This window comes from Gavia stellata, chromosome 2 (assembly GCF_030936135.1).
Source record: "Gavia stellata isolate bGavSte3 chromosome 2, bGavSte3.hap2, whole genome shotgun sequence".
Taxonomy (NCBI): Eukaryota; Metazoa; Chordata; class Aves; order Gaviiformes; family Gaviidae; genus Gavia; species Gavia stellata.
In genome coordinates, this window is record NC_082595.1 from 28710740 (window position 1) to 28728866 (window position 18127).

General features: G+C 38.8%; 1 protein-coding gene across 12 annotated transcripts in view; it reads right to left on the reverse strand.

The window, feature by feature from the left end:
• Positions 1 to 18127, reverse strand: part of ACTN2 (actinin alpha 2) — a 69835-nt gene continuing 51708 nt past the window's right edge. For 3 of the 12 annotated variants that reach the window (XM_059830723.1, XM_059830683.1, XM_059830707.1), the window contains exons 13-21: positions 15312 to 15420; positions 14338 to 14478; positions 13766 to 13948; positions 12483 to 12617; positions 11826 to 12005; positions 11314 to 11460; positions 3771 to 3836; positions 2702 to 2860; positions 1 to 1344 (exon numbers count right to left, since the gene is read on the reverse strand). In XM_059830723.1, the coding sequence (XP_059686706.1) occupies positions 1186 to 1344; positions 2702 to 2860; positions 3771 to 3836; positions 11314 to 11460; positions 11826 to 12005; positions 12483 to 12617; positions 13766 to 13948; positions 14338 to 14478; positions 15312 to 15420 (1279 nt within the window). In that variant the 3' untranslated portion in view covers positions 1 to 1185. Of the gene's footprint in view, positions 1345 to 2701; positions 2861 to 3770; positions 3837 to 4986; positions 5065 to 11313; positions 11461 to 11825; positions 12006 to 12482; positions 12618 to 13765; positions 13949 to 14337; positions 14479 to 15311; positions 15421 to 18127 lie in introns of all 12 variants that reach the window. The other 9 variants (XM_059830733.1, XM_059830698.1, XM_059830715.1 and 6 more) reach the window with 7 other exon arrangements.

The window sequence follows — 18127 nt, forward strand, 5'->3', positions numbered from 1 at the left end:
TAAGGTTTTGAAAAGCAGACTTTATTTAATAGGCACATCATCGTTTTAATAGCACTGGGCTGCACAGCTCACCACCATTTGTAAATGGTTTTGTTTGATTACATTGCATTTCCTCAGTGTCAGCAGGATTCAAGTAAAAAAGTTACTGCTTTTACTTCTCTATCATTTCTCAAGATGGAAAAAAAAACAGTACAACAACTAGCGCACAGGAGCATAATACAGACAGAACTGCCTGCGATCCAGTAGAAGTCAAGACAAACTCTAATTTGATCACTGAACAGTTAAAGCTGCAAGACAAGCACACTACATTTGCTCAGATGGGATTTTGCATTATGCAGGATAGAGATGAATGTTGCCCACTAATACGACAAGGGACTGGCTTTCTTATACTGAGAAACAAAGACTGTCCAACATAGACAAGAATGAGGGTTTCAGAACAAAACAGCTCACATGAAATTAGCTTCCTTATTATTTCTGGTTATAAAAGTTGCACTCCCTCAGCTGTAAAAGTTAAAGGCTTAAAAGAAAAGTACTGCTTACAGAACCCTAAATCTGCAATTTAATCAGCTTTTCCCCCCCTATATTACAACTCTTTGTGATAAGAGAAACCCATCATTAAGAGACAAAAGCATAGCATTCTGGATTATTTTTGTAATTAAGTAGTTTACTTGATTGATGTATTTCTTCCCTGAAAAGCTGCATTTTAATATTTTATTAAATTCCACCAGTAGAAGCATACAATATCAGAAATCATTAGAGGAAAATAATACTGCTCTATGAAAGACAAAAGCAGGACTTCTAACATAGTTTTATGAACATTGTAAAAGAAGCACATGGCATTGAAACATTTTGAAAATGGATAAATATATTGTGAGTTTCAATGTTCTTAGGTTTTACATTCTATTTTCTGAACAGATTATTTCCAAAGTTAGTATCTTGCAGGTTTTTTTATGTATTTTCTAGCACTGTATAGGACAGACAACCTAAAACCAACAATGCAGAAATCTAGCGTACCGCACACTTTAATATACACTAGTTACTTCAGTTACTAGCACTTTACACTGATAGTACCTACTGTATTTGTAAAACTCATTTTTAAATCAGCTTGTCAAAGCTTTTGAGAAGCAATCTGGGCAACAAAGTGGGTATCTTTAGTGTCTACCATGAATACGGCCAATTACAGAATCAGAGGTCGCTCTCTCCATACAGTGCTGATGAAAAAGAGGTGTAATCCAGAGCCCCAGGAACAGAACCTGGGCCAGTATACGGAGGCATTCTCTTGATGCAGTACTGAGCCTGCTCAGGAGGCAGCTCTCGACGTAACTCATCTGCCAGGATATAAGGCTGGGAGGGGGGAAAGGATTGACAAATTCAGTATGTATTCTTCAAAGACACAAAATATATTTATTTTCTAGCTGTGACTAATAAACTCAGACATTATGCCAATTTTCCTGAGACCAAATATTTTCCTTGGTAAATTCCATCCTTAATCATGACTTGAAGGGGACAATCCTACAAACAAACTGATTAGGTCAAAATCCAGTCTCAGGACATGTGACTGTGTATGTTAGCTACCAAGGCACTGTGCAGCAGTGGGTAGACTGCTACTGATGCAGCTCATCCATGGATAGGTAGTCAGGTATCTCTGAAGTGCACTACTGCCTCTTCCACAGTGACAGGACAGGCACATTTTCAGTTAGATCCTGTTAGTTTCAAGGTCCTAATATATTTGTAATGAAAGATGCATTATTGCTCTTAATGGTTTGCATTTATGATATGAAGGATACCCTCTGTTAACAGACTTGACATTATTCAAAATAGTAATGTAATGAAAACTGTTTTTTCCTGAGACCTTGGCTTTCATCTTCCAAATGAATTCCTACTGAGAACATGTCTGGAATTCAAAACATGGTCCACAATAACTGAGATCACAAAATCAATACAAACAGCCAGAATGAGAAAATCAATAGAGCGAGCTTGGGCAAATAGACCCCTACTGCTGTGATCTCTCCTTTCTCCATAGCACAGGATTGGTTTCCTGGCAGCACTGTTTATGGCCCTGACTCCTCCAGAAGCTCTTGTGTTCCCATTATCCTCCCCTTCATCTTCATACACCACTCACTTGCCAGTGGTTCTGGCTGTGAGGAGGGAGGTATGCCAAATTCAGGAGCTTCCTCCACATATCCAGTAATTAGAGGAGGCCGCCTCCTCCTGCTCCTCCTAGGATAGGGGTACACCACATTGCACCACCCTGTTGAATGAGCTGTCAGGTCACAACATGGCTTACATTAGGTGTAGTCTTGTGCAGCTGACACAGACTATGTTCCAGAGGGCCAAACTCTGCATTGAACCCTCCGGACAACAGCATGAAAGGCAGAATGAGTTCCCCTCTAATCAAGGCTGTTGTGTGGAAATAACCTGATGTACAATATATCCGTTACACAGACAAACTGTCTAAGTCTTGCCTAAGATGCCTGATTTTATATTGGCTCTTTGTGATATGAGGTTATACAGACCAAGCCTTGAATTCAGCTAAGAGTCTTGGTTCCCAACACAAAGAAAAGCCAAGTGCTTTCTCTGAAGTTTTACGAACTGAAAACAAAGCTTCACTGTTACTAAAAGGCTTGTATAAGACTTTCAGCAAAGAAGGGCTAAATAGGAGAGCTATTGAATCCTTACAGCCAGCAGCGCTATGACTGACCTTATCTGAAGCCAGGATTCTGAAGGAAGCTATCACTTGTTCAGCCGTGTCCGTGTCTGCCGTTTCTCTGGTCATGAAGTCAATGAAGGACTGGAAAGTGACGGTTCCTTGCCCATTGGGGTCAACCAGAGACATGATTCGGGCAAACTCAGCTTCACCCTTTCACAGAATCCAAAACAAAAAAACCTGGTCACCGTAATATCAATCACCAACAGCCCGTGTCTCTCATAAACCAGTAAGGACCAGTGGTTACAAAGTCTTTAAAGCATCTTCCTGACTTAGGAAGATAAATGTCAGTCAGTGAAATCTGGGATCTTAAATGCCCACCCGTCTTTTGTAAAAAGGACTCAATGCTTTTGAAAAACGTATTCTTTGTCCTAAATACATAGTATGTACCTTTCAATTAACTTTCTGCAACTTCTCCCCCTCTCACCCTCCCTCAATGCCTGTTTAACTTGTTTTAACTTAACACTTCATTTTCCACCCCATCCTAAAACCATTATAATTTAGGTACCACACAGGGAGATGAAACAATAACCCAGGAAGCATTGTACTTTGCAGACCCACTGAACTAAGAAGTAAGGGAAACAATTCTGAAGATTTTGTGCCAAATATAGGACAGTTCAACTAGGGCTAATCCTTTTTTCCACTAAAAAGGTGAATTTGGGGGGAAATTTTTAGAATGAATAAGTGAAGGAAAGCAAATGCAACCCTCAAAGCTAGTTTATGAGAATTAAACAGCATCAAACTCATTCTTCCTCATGCAGATAAAAAAGGAGAAAGAAAAAAGATTTAATTTAATAACTGTTAATTTCAACTTTTAAAGTTTCCTTAATTCAAAAAGCAATGCAGCAGACCATAGAATAAGGTTTTCAAGTGTCTATTTTTACTCTTAACTTCCTTTTTAACCATTTGAAAATAGAGAAAAAGCAAAGAAACAAGAAACTAGTACCTCTAGTGTAAATGATATTATTAGTATTCTGTCAATTTAAATAAGCTTTAGTGTTGCTGTGGTTAATGTTGTAAGCTGTAAGCAGAATCAGTTGCCATTGTTTCTTAAAATTCATACCAAATCATAACCCATTGAAATTAAGCAAGCTCGGAAATCATCGTGGTCCATCAATCCATTCTTCCTCTATTGACCGAAACAACGTAAGGAATATAGAAGGGAAGGTTTGAAGAATCCAAGGTAATTTCCAGAGAGATGACGAGTTTAGAACATTGGCGTATTGGATCCAGTGTGTGAACAGTATTCATTGATATTGCCCAAGCAGGTCACCAGAATCATCATCAGTTTTAAAGGAGGAAGAAGTAACTAACATATTACACACAGGAAACAGACATTTTCACCACAAGAAGTAACATCAGGAAAGGTCAGGGGAGAGATAAGGGAGAAGAGGAGGTGAATGAGACAAGAATACAGAGAACACAACCAGAAAAGACAAAGAGAGGGCAAGGAGAAAAGTTTGTTACTAACTAGTCAAACTCAGGACATGATCAAGCTGCCTTCCTGATATGAAATGTCTTTGAAAGGTTCTGCAAGGGATGCTGTAGTGACTAAAAGAATAGTTAAAACCAGTCTGAAAATAGTGTATCACTGACTATTTCAATTACTCCACTCCAAGGCCAAGGTAGGTACGCTAAGAGAGCTGTCTGCTGCCATACAGGAAATAAGTACAGGGATTTTCCTTCTGACTGCAGGCCGTCAGGACCCAGAATATAGTAGAGATGCGCATACTGGCTTTAAGGATGAGACTTGCAAGATTTAGAAGGAGGTCAGTTGAAGACCTTGTATAAAAGGAGGTTGCTCATTTTCCAGGTAATAACATATGTGTGGCATTCCTGGCTGAGAGCTGAGTAAATGTTAAATGTCATGATAGTAAGAAAGTAAACAAACATTTCCTCTGTGTTGTGATACAGTGTAGCAGTTTGGAGAGAATTGTGTCATCCTAAATCAGGAGATAGCAGTAGAGAGCTTGTGTTGAGTCCAAGGAAAGGAAAATTAGCAAAAATCTGAGTGCAAGAAGCATAGGAGCTCCCCACAGTTATCTACTAGAGTCCAAATAAAACATCTCAAACCAAGTAAAAGAAACAACCTGAAAAATCTTTGAAAAATGCATAGAAAAATACGGCTCCAAGTGATGCTGACAGTCTGTCTAATCCAGTTGTCTTCCCACAGGCAGGATCTTTTCAAAGCATTATGACATTGGAGTTTAAGCCCACAGTCTCTTTGGCTATTACTATATTGGCCTATCTGAAAACAGAACAGTATCAGTTTCCTCTACCTGCAGATCATTTCCAACCTGTCCTAGACTGATGAGGCAGGCTTTAAATTCATCAGAATGTAGATTGTCAGATTCATCCTAGCATCCCATCACAGGTCATGCATTTGGGAAGGTGAAAGGAAAGAAAGAAAAATCACAGATCAGGTTAGTTAGTTAGCAGAGAACATTCTACTCTTGTATTAATAACCATGTTTTTACAAAACTTCATGGAAACGTAATGTCAGCATATTGCAATGAATTACCTAAAAAGTGTACAACTTTTGCAGTTTCATGCTTAAGGTTTTTTCTTAGTGGAAGAGGGTCCTTGCTTCAACTATAGAGTTAAAACTGTGCTTCCCCTACAGGTGCTTTTTTAACTTTTTTGCTGATAAGGCAGTTTTTATTCTATTGAACTGCCATTTGCTTCCTTCATTTTCTATTATCATACAGTGTATGTGAGATGCAGTAAAAAGATCACTGAATCTGAGCAAAACATTTTTTCTGCTCAATTACTGTTACTTCACGCTCGATCTGATAGTATTACTTAACAACTGAATATGCATATCTCAAAAGAGAGTACAAAACAATTGATTTCTTGTCTAGATCCAAAATAAATTTGTAACTGACATAACTTATTTTCAGTTATCTATCTTCTTTAATCATCTGTACAGTAAGGTTTTGCTTTGGACGCTGACTTTAAAAAAGCCCCATTGAATTCCAAGTCAAATGGCTCCTAGTAACACCACATCAAACTGGCTCATTGTTTTGAACCAATATTATTTTCCATTTTGCACGTCAAGAAATTCACACTAACTTCTTAAAAACAGACTGGCTCATCTTTTCTTTCCTGTTCATATAAAATGTGTCCTGTTAGAGGTGTACGTCAGATTGTGTTAGCATGTATACAATTAAAAAGATGTTCCAAGATGAAAAATTATTACTCTTACTGATTTTACAGACTGACAGTTTGGAGAAGATCCAAGGTTTTCTGTCTGCTACATATTTGCCTGCTGGATGAAAAATTTATTTTTTAAAATTTCTATATAGTTATGCATAACTAAAATTATAGGAGTTTTAACAAATGCACTGGGTTTATTTAATATAGTAATAGGATAAAGTGGTGCTTTATTAAGTTCATAACAGCATGCATTTTTGACATACCATGCTGTTATTATATTAACTCCCTCTGCATCAACCTCCACCAGCTCCATAAAAGGAAGATGAAAAATAACAATGGGAATTCAATGACGAGAGATAAAGCAAAGCTGTAAATCTGGATTTAGTTAAAAGCCATAATCACAGTGAAGTTTTTTCCCTTTAACATTTCTATTTTATAGGATAATTTTTGCTATAAAGCATTTGAAATGGTTTATTTTATCATTCTGAAAACGTTAATCTAGGCTGGCTTGGAACTCTGCATAACCATCCTAGAGACAGGCTACAGCAGGTCACACCAGGAGTAGAGTCAGCTCATTTTACCTTATTTCTAAAGCAAAAGATATTACTGTGTGACTGCAAACAAAATTATATAAAAATGGGAGCTAAACATGGGATCTAAGAGCCAAATCCTGTCCCTCTTCCTCCTCCTCAACCAGGTGTTGGTAGAGGACTATTAGCTATTTGACTACACCAGGGGGTGGGTGGTCAGTATGTGCATGAGCTCCTAACCAGCCACACATGGCAGCAGTAGTCATGTAACAGGTAGCGAGGCACAGACGGGAGTGAGAGAGGCCAGCACATCTACCAAGAAACCATTTTCTTTAGGAGAGGAGTGCAGTAGTTGTGCTGGCATCACAACTGGCATCTGGTTAAGTGGGACTCCCCAGTGACGGTCAAAGTAGTTGTGCCATGTGCTGTAGCATGTTCTCACATTCTCGTAGGGAATTTTTTTAATCTGCATCATATATGGCCTAAAATGGCATCTTTGCCTTTGCAGTATGTCAGAGTTTCATGGGATACAATGGTATTTTGCAATTAATGCATAGATCAAACCCATGCAAGGGCTTGCTCATTGGGAAATGGTTCTATGTATTTATTTGTATTGTCTGCAGACCAACATTAAGCACTGAAATTAGTGTTTTAAAGCATATAAATAATTTTGCCTTGTTCATCTTTTCCTGCCAATACAAAGAAAAACACTGAAATCCCCCTCCATGTTTTATTATTAGTCACCAGAAATCTTTTCCTTCCCCCTTGTGATTTTTATGTGGCCTTATAAAACAAATGAGCTTCTGGGTCATAGTAATACATTCTTAAATATGTCCTTCAGTTTCCTGAATGCTAATTGACCTGCATAAGCCTCATCATGTGGTTCCTTTAATAGGGAGCTGCCGTTTTTCTGTTAGTGAAATACAGAGTGGCATGATGCTATTGTTCTGCATACAGAGCTTCTACTTAAAATCTGTAGTTTGCACAAAAATTGGTAGTAGAATACGTTAACAGCCATTAGGATATTATATGCAGAACAGCTGCAGATATTTTATCACATGCTTCACAATCTTATTTAGAATTTACTAAATATACTGAATCTGAAAAAGGAATCCCTGCATAAAAAGACTTCAAAACCAGCGACTGACAACACATCTGTGTTGGTGTCCCAATTTGTCTGTATACCATAATCCAGCTATGCACTATTTTGAACACTTCTAAACTGCTTCTGTGATTCAGACACTGTGTCCCACTTTCTCTTTTCTTCTCTATGCAGTCACATTAAGGAAAGAAATATACCAGTGTTGCTGAAGATTTATATTTATACCTACAACTAGACTGTGCCTTCAGGCACAGCCTCCAGCAAGGAGTAGTGGGTAAGTAGCAGCATCCTCAGGAATAACCTCTGGGGTACCAGCGTGCGTACATGCCTGTGGGAAACAGAAGAGCCTAGAGGGCTGCCTCCTTGCCCCAAGGGAGACAGCACATTTACCACTTGCCTTTACCAAGGCTGACTTATAACACTTCCTGCGCTAGCACATCTCTGCTGGTGCACGCACTGAAAGAAACACAACTCTTCCTGCCCTTGTAATTCTTATATGCACAGTGCCCACTTACTCAGTGCAGTTTGAGAATCAGGGGCATGTGGCCCCCAAAAAAACCCGTGTAAAATACCAAATAGTTTTCTTTCAAATATTCAAGATGAAGAAGCCATCTAAAACAATTCACCCAATTATTTAGCTCACTTTCAAAGGATTAACAACTGCAGAGTTAGGCCCCATAATGGATTATAAATTGTAAGATTTTTATTTTTTCATATATTCTTACTGGGGAGGAAGATAGGGATTCCTTCCTCGGATTTATGACCAAAGGAAGTTGTTTCTAGAAGCATATAAAAACTTGTTAGATTTATGTGTACCAAAATACATTCTTTAAAATGGGGAAGGGAGCTACTCTGCATATTAGTACTTTGCTGATATCCTCAACACATACTAAGAGTCAAACATTAAGATATGTCTTAAATTGGAGAAATCCCACAGAAGTCAGAGCTATAGCATGCATAAATGATTCTGTTGTGCTTAGGTATTTAAAGCCTACTCGTCAAGGACAGTATTAATTTTTGGGATCTTTTCTGGCTATTCATCATTGTGAATTGCAATCCAATTCTTTCAGTGTATTTTTTAAACTCTGATGTCAGACATTCAGAAATGTTGCTAAGCGCAACAAAATTATTACATATACTACTAATTCCATCTGACATGGAGAACCCAGTATTTTTCATATTAGTGCTTATGTTCAGATGATCCAGTTTCATCTTCATTTCTATTTAAGGTAATCAAGACCATAAAAGAATCCATTACTGCCATCTCTATCTAAATTCCAAGTTTAGAATCTTCATTATTTTGTGTACCCTGAAGTAACTCTGAAGCAGCCTGGGTTTCTTTTTTTCACCAACACTAAATAGTTGAGTGTGCAAGGACATAGGAAGGATATAAAAATGAAAAACAAACCTGCCTCTCTCAAACATGTTTGTTCAATGTCTCCTTCTAGTCTGTGTAGATTGAGTCACATCTGCCCATTAAATCACAGTGTAATTTAATCAGTGTAGGTTTCTCTTTTATCAGTGTTTCTACTATCTGTCCCCTGCAGAAAGCCTGGCTTGACAGCTGAGTGGTTTTAGATCTGACCTTCTTCCTTTCTTTAACTTGCATTATACTACTAAGAACATAATTGCTGCAGTGTCAGTGCAAAAGTACTCCTAGGCCAATTTCCATGTCTGATGCTAAGGGAAGGAGTGTACTAAAGGGGGTGTATGCAAAATGGTCCTTCCCTTAATGTGATCCTTCCAGACCACTTTTTTAAGGCCTTTGGATTATATCCATCATGGCAGAAGGTAAGGTCTGCAGCTAAACTTGCAGTCCAGGCCCAGGTTGTTGAGGCCATAGAAACTGATGAAGCGTCTATCTCCTTCCGCTCTGAAGCGACCACTCAGGCTTCCTGCAACAGAAGCAAGGGCAGAAGGGACACTGCCTGAAGCCATGACTCATTATAGCCTGAAGAAAAGAGACAGCCAGGGATAGGCAAGGATCTAGGAGCTGGGAAGCACTTCTGTTTTGGACATTATTGACATAGCCCATCGCCAACCTGGCTGCAGCTATGTGACATGGAGCGCCTTCTTCCAGGCCATACAGCCTTTCCTAAGGCCTTGCTCTATCGTATCCTTTGGTATCTCAAAGCCTTACTAGATCTGCAAAGCCTAAAGATCCATAACAATAGGGCTGGTTGGTGTAGGAGTTAGCTTCTCCCTTCAAGACCTTCTAAGGCACCAAGAGATGCCTGTAATATCTCCTCAGCCACTGAACCAGACTTGCCATGAGTGTGGCAGAGAACTCATCTATGAACTACAAAAATACAGGGATGCTAGAAATGGCTATCGAGCATAAGATATACTAGGATTCAGTCACCTTGCTTCCTTATCTTTAGGGATCTGTCAAATCTTTGTGCAAAGTCCCTGGTTTCCCTTAATAGGGTCTCTCAAATACTGGTGTGTAATTTATCCAGGCCGGGTACTCTGTCTGCTTTTAATAGCTCTAATTGCTCAGTTATCTGCTCCAGTGCATTGGAAAAGCCATTTAGTATGCTACTTCCTTCCACCCCAGGAAATTTATCTCTGCTTCTGTGATGCTATCTTCTGCTTCCTTAGAAAATACAAAAAGGGATTATGCTGCACTAGAATCACAGTAACATTTTCTATAAAACTTGTTCCTGGTTCCTGTGTAGCTAACCTTTCCTATGCTTGTGTGTTTCTTTAAAAAGCAGAGGTTTGGCAATTCTGCTTTTCTTTCTAAATGATTAAGGATATTCTAAAGAATATTTAGCAAACTATGACTGTCAGCATCCAATACACATCAAGTATCAGTCCAGGTATGGGTAACCATTTTGGGTAGAGCTGGACAAACAGGATGTCAGTGAAAAGAAAGTGGCATTTTGCTATAGCCTGAAATTATTTGAAGGAGCTGACTCATGAGATAACAGAATGTAAGTCGGGGGTTAAGCACAGTCCACTAACTACAGGAATCTGTACTGGGAAAAAGACAACAGCCTGGTGCTGCATTATGATAATCTTTTTTCAGTAGTTGAAATGTGAACTTCATTTTGAAGGTGGGTTCATGTGAGCACAGAGCTGGCAGAGCTAACTCATGTACAAGTGGTTCTCCAACTGGGAATGTCAGACCCCTGTCTGCATGTATTTTGCTATTGTGTCTATTAATAGCTATCTTTTTAACCCTCTATCCATGAATACTACGGAACTCACAGAAGGAGTGAGTTAAGTTTCTTCACAATGGTGTTTTCATTCCTATTTTTATATTCATCCATGATTAGATAACTGAAAAAACTAGCCTCTTATTTCCCACATACAGCCAGAAAAACAAAGGATTTTCCTTGACAGCTATCAGTGCCCCAACTACATTTCCTACAAATCTGTTTGTAGGGGGACAATTTGTGATTCAAAGGAAAAAAGAAACTGTAATCCAGATTACAGCTAAATTTAATGAGATGGAAGCATCTGGCAAGTACACAGAACATGCTGCACTGCCTTAAAATAAAGGGGCACATTATTTTCCAAAACACAGATTTATCCAGTTCTGCCTGTTATATGAACAAATACGCAACCATATTAGCAGAACTATAATTCTGCATTACATTTAAAGAGTGCAAATTAATCTTTAAGGTATCTGTACAATGCTATGATTTTATAAGGCTATAAATTCTTTGTTAACTGATCCTTTTTGCTGTTTTAAAAAGAGCCCATTGCAACTGCATTTGCAGTTTTTTAGAAGGCTTACATTTGGAATGGAAAGAAACTTGCTTTTAGGAACAATAAATGTTGCTAGTTGAAAAAAAGCAGGAGTACTGTACCCTGTCAAAATGATTGAATGATGCTCTGAAGTCATTCATTTGTTCCTGGGTGATACCCTTGGCATCTCTTGTGAGGATCTGAGTCTCAACCTCATTGATCGTTCGAGCAATGGTGGTAAGTAGGAGCTCCCATCCAACACGGATGTGCTAGGAGAGAGAAAATACTCATTTATTAAAGAATCAAATATATTCTTCTAAGAGTATAAAAAGTAGAGTAAGCAAAATATCACCTCTAAATATTTATGTGATACCTTTTCCATACCACTAACGCTATATTATGACCAAAGATCATTAAAAATAAAAATGGTCTTCAGAAAATATAGAACTGGTTTCTAAATGGGCACTTCTTCACTAAAAGTAAAAATCAATGAAAATACAACAATTCTTATGAGATTATCCGAAAGTCTGTCAAATTCCATCCTCTGTTGCAGTCTCTTCAGATCAGGGAAGGTAGTTATATGGCAGAAGAGGGTAGAATAAACTAACAATTACTAAAGGGCATAAATGTCTACCTCCATTGTGTAGTTGGTGTGCTTGTTGTCAAACACCAGGGCTTCTTGTATAAGCTGATGATCTCCTTCCAGTTTGTCAATGTTGTGTTTATAGTTAATGATGTTGTGCTCATATTGCTTCAGCTGATTCATCTGGTCCTCCAAAGGCCCTGTCATTTCAATAGAGCTGCGGGCAATTTCCTGTCAAAAGAAACAAAGACACACCCACGCCCCACAAAGTTTAAGCTTCAGATTTGCTAATTGGACCAACGTTAACATAAATATGTAATATTTCCATACTAAGAAGCAATAGCAATAAAACCTTCATACAGTGGAGACAAATTTTACTGTAGATAACACATTTCAAAAGAAATATGGCACATTTCTTTCTGGAATCAGTATTGAGATCTCAGTGATCCCGGTATCTTTCCTCTACAGAAAGCAGAAGCTAAATAGTAATTGTTTAGTGACTGATTTTTCAAAGCTACATCTCCTACATCACCCTCACTTGTGCAAGCTTCCACAGTTTTAAAAATCTTCTTAACAGGTGCTAAATATTTCAAGATCAAACAGCTGATGAACTATCATGGAGATTGCTGTTGTCCTGTATATAAAGCAAAGATAAAAAATTATACACCACTTTGTTCATCAGCTTCTGCATGAGGGTCTGACGCTCACCTCCATCTTGGTCTGGATCCATGGCCCAATGACATTGGCCTGAGCAGCAAACTGGCGACGCAGTCGTTCGTTGGCATGCTGGCGGGCTAGTTCCTCCTGCAAGGATTGATCCCTCTGAGGCACCAGCTGCTTCACCTATTACAGTGGGAAAGCACTAAGTGTGAGTAGGTGCAATTGAATAGTTTAAAAACAAATGGAACAAATAAGTCTACAGTTACTAATTTTTCTTATTGAATCAGAAGAACAAGCCAGAAACACGATCACTATTTTATTTACTGGTTCTGTGCTAACATAAGAAATTGCTAATGTGGTCTTGGGCAGCCTGACCAGAGAGACTGACATAGAGAGAGAAGAAATTCTCGCCTCTGACTGGATTCAAGTTCAAGACAATCATTTAACTTGAACTGTTATTACAGCAGTTACTTCATTTTTCTTTTGAAACACAGATGATTTTTCAATCTCTAAGTAATTGTTCTAAGAATAGTTGATGCAAAACATGTTATTTGAGCGCAGCCATTATCATAGCATAACAGGAGACACATGTCCATCATGTATATCTGAAGGTCTCTAATATATTGCAAATGCCTTTTTTGGCTTACCCTTCTAGATTGCGCTGGGAGATTCTGAATTTAGTCCTTATTGCTTGGTTTTTATAACCCATTGAGGGTGTGTTCTTGTCCATGTAAGTTTATGTATTTGGTAAATTCATGCATTCTACACAATCATTTACCTTCAGCTTATTATCTGTCTTAGTTCCTAATGAAATACAATTTGTGAGATCACTCTAGAAGCCTCTGTTTAACAGCTCCCCAGTAATTTTTTAAGGTAATTACCAATTTCAATCCAGTTGGACAGACTATTAATGGTTCCAAAGATGCTAATTTTTGACAACATTTGTGAAAAGCAGCAGCTGGGTAGAAGAGACATATGAACTACTGTTTATACTGAGAGAAAGAATACAATCATTTTCTGTTCTTTTGATGGCACTCCCTGTCCCATCTGCTGGCCAGCCACCAGCTCTGCACTAGCCCCAACACATGCTTCTCTTGCCCCGCCAAAAAGCCACAAAGGACGTAGGTAATATTGAGTGATGGAAGCAAGGGATATTGTGAAACGAGCCTAGCAAACATAAGGGAGAGCATAAGATACTTTAGAAAGTTCATTCTGGCATCTGATGACCTGGAATAATTTACAGATTTATTGTAAAGTTCTCTGAATATTCTCAATACCCCTAAACTAGAATACTATGTTACAATGTCCTTTATGTATTTAGCATACATTACCTTTTCCCACTTGCTACGAATCTCTTCCACAGTAACAGTGCTGTAAGGATTGCTTGCACTTATTCTCATGCTGTAACTCTGAATAACTTTTTCAACTTCATTCTGGATTGACAGTATGGCCTGTCTTTCACCATCTGCCTCTGGCAAAGTAGCTTTAAATTGATCATGTGCAGAGATTAAACTCTAAAATCAGAAACAGGGAAAGCGTGAAAACGTTAATGTTCCTTCCAACATCTAGAAGATCTGCTGTAAATAAGCACAGCTCCTCTCTCAGCCTCCCAAACACCCTGTCTACATGTATCTGTAGATACAGGAAATAATACACGTAGATATATTCGTGAAACAGCCCTCATTGACTTTATCAGGACCATCGCTTCTTCCCTGATCTCTGGAATAAGCTTTCATACCAATGAAGAGCCCTATTTATAATAGAGCAGACATTGTCTATCACAAAGAAAATGTCAAGACAGAGTATGGTTTTTTTTCTTACACATGTTCTACTCTCCAAGAAGGAAAAGCTTCCTTTCTTGTTTTCCCTATGACTGTAAGCCAAAAAATAGACAACCATTTACCTGAATTTCCTCTATGCTATGAACAATAAACATGTCCTGTAGGTCTTCCATAGCACCTTCCATCCAGTTGTTGAAAGGAGCAGCTCTTTTAGCAAACTCCAGGTGAAGCTGATCAATTGTTTCAAGCAATTTCTCTGTCCTCTGTACAGGTTGGGAAAGGTACATTCCTTTGTTACTAGGGCAAGACTTAACTCCACGCACATACCCACCCATGCACAAAGTCATGCCTCATCTTTTCAAAAGCAATTGATTGTATTGTTGACTGATTTCACCAGCTGCTTTAAGGATTCTCACTCAAGGCAACAGGAGTAAAGATACTCTCATATACAACATGTTAAAGGGGTGTGTGCCTTTGACGGATAACAGGTGAAATTACTTTTTCACTACTGCTATTTTAAGTATTTTTGTTATTGTAATCTATCTGCAAATCAATTAAAATCTGCTAATCTTGCTTTAGTAATTTCTTGTAAGTATAAAAAGGAAGAGTTAGGCATATGTTTTCCACCTTGGCATGCATGTGTGTGACTTCCTCTTTTCTTAAGGAACAAGGTTTTGGAAAGTATCTTGGTGCTTTGGAACACTCACTACCAAAAAATTAACCTCATGCTGGCCATTCCATTATCCTGTACCTCACCTGATTAAGGTCAGACAAGTATGAAAAGGGAAACACCTAATGGCTTTTGTTATCCTTGATGGACATCAAATTGCCAAAGAGTGGTGCTATAAACTGCATGCCATTTATTGCTGCTTTAGGACTGTCCTTGGCAGCTGAGCACTATCAAGTCTGCTTTCAGCAATTCAATCTGTTTGCAAATGAAACCACACCAAAATGAAATGGAGATCTGAGGAAAGGGTTTATTGCTGTTTGGATGCCAAAGTGGATGCTCAATGGCACTGTTTCCAGATCTGAAACAAATGGTTCATTCTCCCCTCCCTGCCTCAGCTGAGCTGCTGATCATTGTTATATAGTTTACCTCTAGTGCCTCTCTCCTTTTCTGAGTAAGTGTTCCCAGGCTGTCCCATTGGTCACATATCTTTTGGCATCTATCATTGACACTTGCAGCATCATGGTAGTCCAGTTCACTAAGAAAGAGCGAAGACAAAAATCTGTGTGACTTTCTGAAAGACAGGAGCAGTCGCATTGTCCACACTCTTCCACTGGCCCTCAGTAATTCTTCCCCTCTTTTTTGCAATATTTCTCCCCCAGGTAAGCAAGTGTTGCAGTATAGACATGTGTGATCTAGGCATTCAGCATTTCAAGAAGCACAGCACAGGAACAGGATGAACCTCCTCTGTTGTGAGACCCAGGTATTCAAGATGATTAAGGTGTCTAACCCTCTTTGTCTCAACTATTCCTGTGGCACAAGCAATTTGATCTCCTGAAGGCCAGAATGCTTCAGTCTGGGGCTTTATCAAATTTCTGAAGATTGGTACAGTTTTACATTAATTGGCCTGAAGTACACGTTTTGTTTTAAATAAAGGATCAAATGATCCTTTCCAGCCTCATATGCTCTGAAATTATTTGAGAAACAGACCTCAGGTCGCCTTCAAAGCATAATCTCTCTCTCACAGGCCTGTCAATACTAATAGGGGCTGCCTAGATCTGGGGGACAGAGAACAATTTTCATCCTGTCCAGGAACTCCTCACAGAGCTACACCCTAGAACTGTCTGGTTCAGAGAACAGGAATCTCCAGACCCACGTATGCCACCAGTATGAATCAGTGCACCCACAAAGGATGTAGCAGTTTGCATTGTTTTTTCACCTGCTTAATAGGCTTATATTATCCTGACAGAAAGCAACTTAGTATTCTGCCTAAGACTGGAGTAACTTTTTAAGGCTCTGTCCTGAGATTCTGCACTGAGTTTGTCTCAAACTGAATTTTTTATTTCAGTGGCAGATAATCCCCTTGATTCTGCTGCAGCCATCACTACCATAATAAAATACATGTGTTTGGCACTTTGGAAGCTCACTTTTATTGGTGTATCATCATCCACTGAATTTAGCTCTTGGCTGCTCCTTGAGGACACTTCGCCCAGTACTAAACATTGCAGAGATTGTGATTATGTGACAGCATGGCAACATGAAGCTAAGATTTACTTTAAGGCTTGAACAAGACATTAAATGCAGATAGAATTTGTTCCCTTCTTTTGAACATTCTTCTCTAGGCAATTGGCAAGAGAGATGTACAGATCACTTCCACCAATAACTTAGAGAATCACAGAGGACAAAATGAGAACAGAGGGAGCTTTCCTCTGTGAAGCTACACTGTAGGCCAGGGTTCAGGATAAAGTTGAGAAGTATGTGAACCATTCTGATTAACAGAGGCTTCAGATGTGCTGCAATCAATCAACTGTGGAAAGTGAAAAATGGTGAAACAAGTAAAAATAAATGCCATAACAATTTTAAAAAATAACAAAACCAACCCAAACATTGTGAAAGTAGAACTGTTACATGTAAGGAGAAACCTGCCAGCAAGTCATACTATACAAGGGCTCCTTAACTCGAAAACTTGCTTCTTCCTTTAGAGCAAGCCTTTTTGTTAGCCTTCAAGAGATGCAGCAAAAGCCATCTCTCTGTTAACAAATTTTAAGTCAGAAGCATGGAGTTTTGGATGAAACAGGCTGAGATATATTTTGCTGCTATGAGTTTTTGGCTGGAAGTTGGGTTTTTTTCATTATAGCATTTGAGATTATTAGATGATGTTCCTGTGTGAGCTGTGAGCTCACTAAGTGGATGGGATGTGGAGGTTTGTATTCTGGTCTCTTTTCGCATACCAAATCTAATATACCAGAATATGGACAGGGTATTTTTCCAGATACTCCAGGTCACATCCCTGAGAGTACTGCAAATTTTATTTCTGCTTCAATGGATCACTTATCTCCTTTTGTCGATTAGGATAAGGGCAGCTGTCCTTCCATGAAAGTGAGGGACTGATTGTACCAGCTCTGATCAAAGTCCTGGAAGGTAATGTGCAACGTTCCTCCACCAGCTCTGCCAGGGAGGTTCAGTCATTCCCCATAAGATCTCTGCTATCCTATTTCTTCCAGGGATATGTGCTGTGGACAAATAGGTAGGAGAATAATATTATCAAAACAACTTTTACAAAGGGCACCCGTGGGTCAAAAATCGTAAGTTAGATCACCAAGTGGCATTAACCAGTGTAGCTCCACTGCCTTTCTGGGCCTGCTGTACTTTACTTCAAATAAGTGTATTATATGTGTCAAAGAACATTCTTCTGCTCAAGGCAGGAACAGAGGAAGAAATAACAACTCATAGGAGATTATTTACTTGGAAATAAAACACAGGTTTACATTCCTTGTCCTATTAATTTTTGTATCTCTCTCAACATTGAAGCTGTGAAGAGACTAGATTTCACATTTTGTAAAAAGAAGTTTTGCTTATCATGCATACACAAAGTACTGCTGCACATGTGTTGTTACAGAGCTTCCAAGAGAACCGTCACTTCTATTTGTTTGGTTATTTGAAATCTACAGCCTTTGGAATTTAAAAATCATTAAGCTATGCCTATTGATCTTACAAGTAATTCAATTTTATCTGTAAAGAATTACAAACTTAGTCAAATTTTGTCCTGATCCAGAGAAGCACTTAAGTATGAGCTCACTTTAGGAACAGTGATAGTGTCACAAAAATAACCTGCCAAGCAAAATGCTGCTTCAGAACCAGGCTCATGTTAACCATGCACGTAAGCACAATTTGAGCCCAGGTTTCCAGAAGCAAAAAGACTCTCCAAATCAGTGTTACAGATAGTGGTCTTCTTGGCTGAAAAT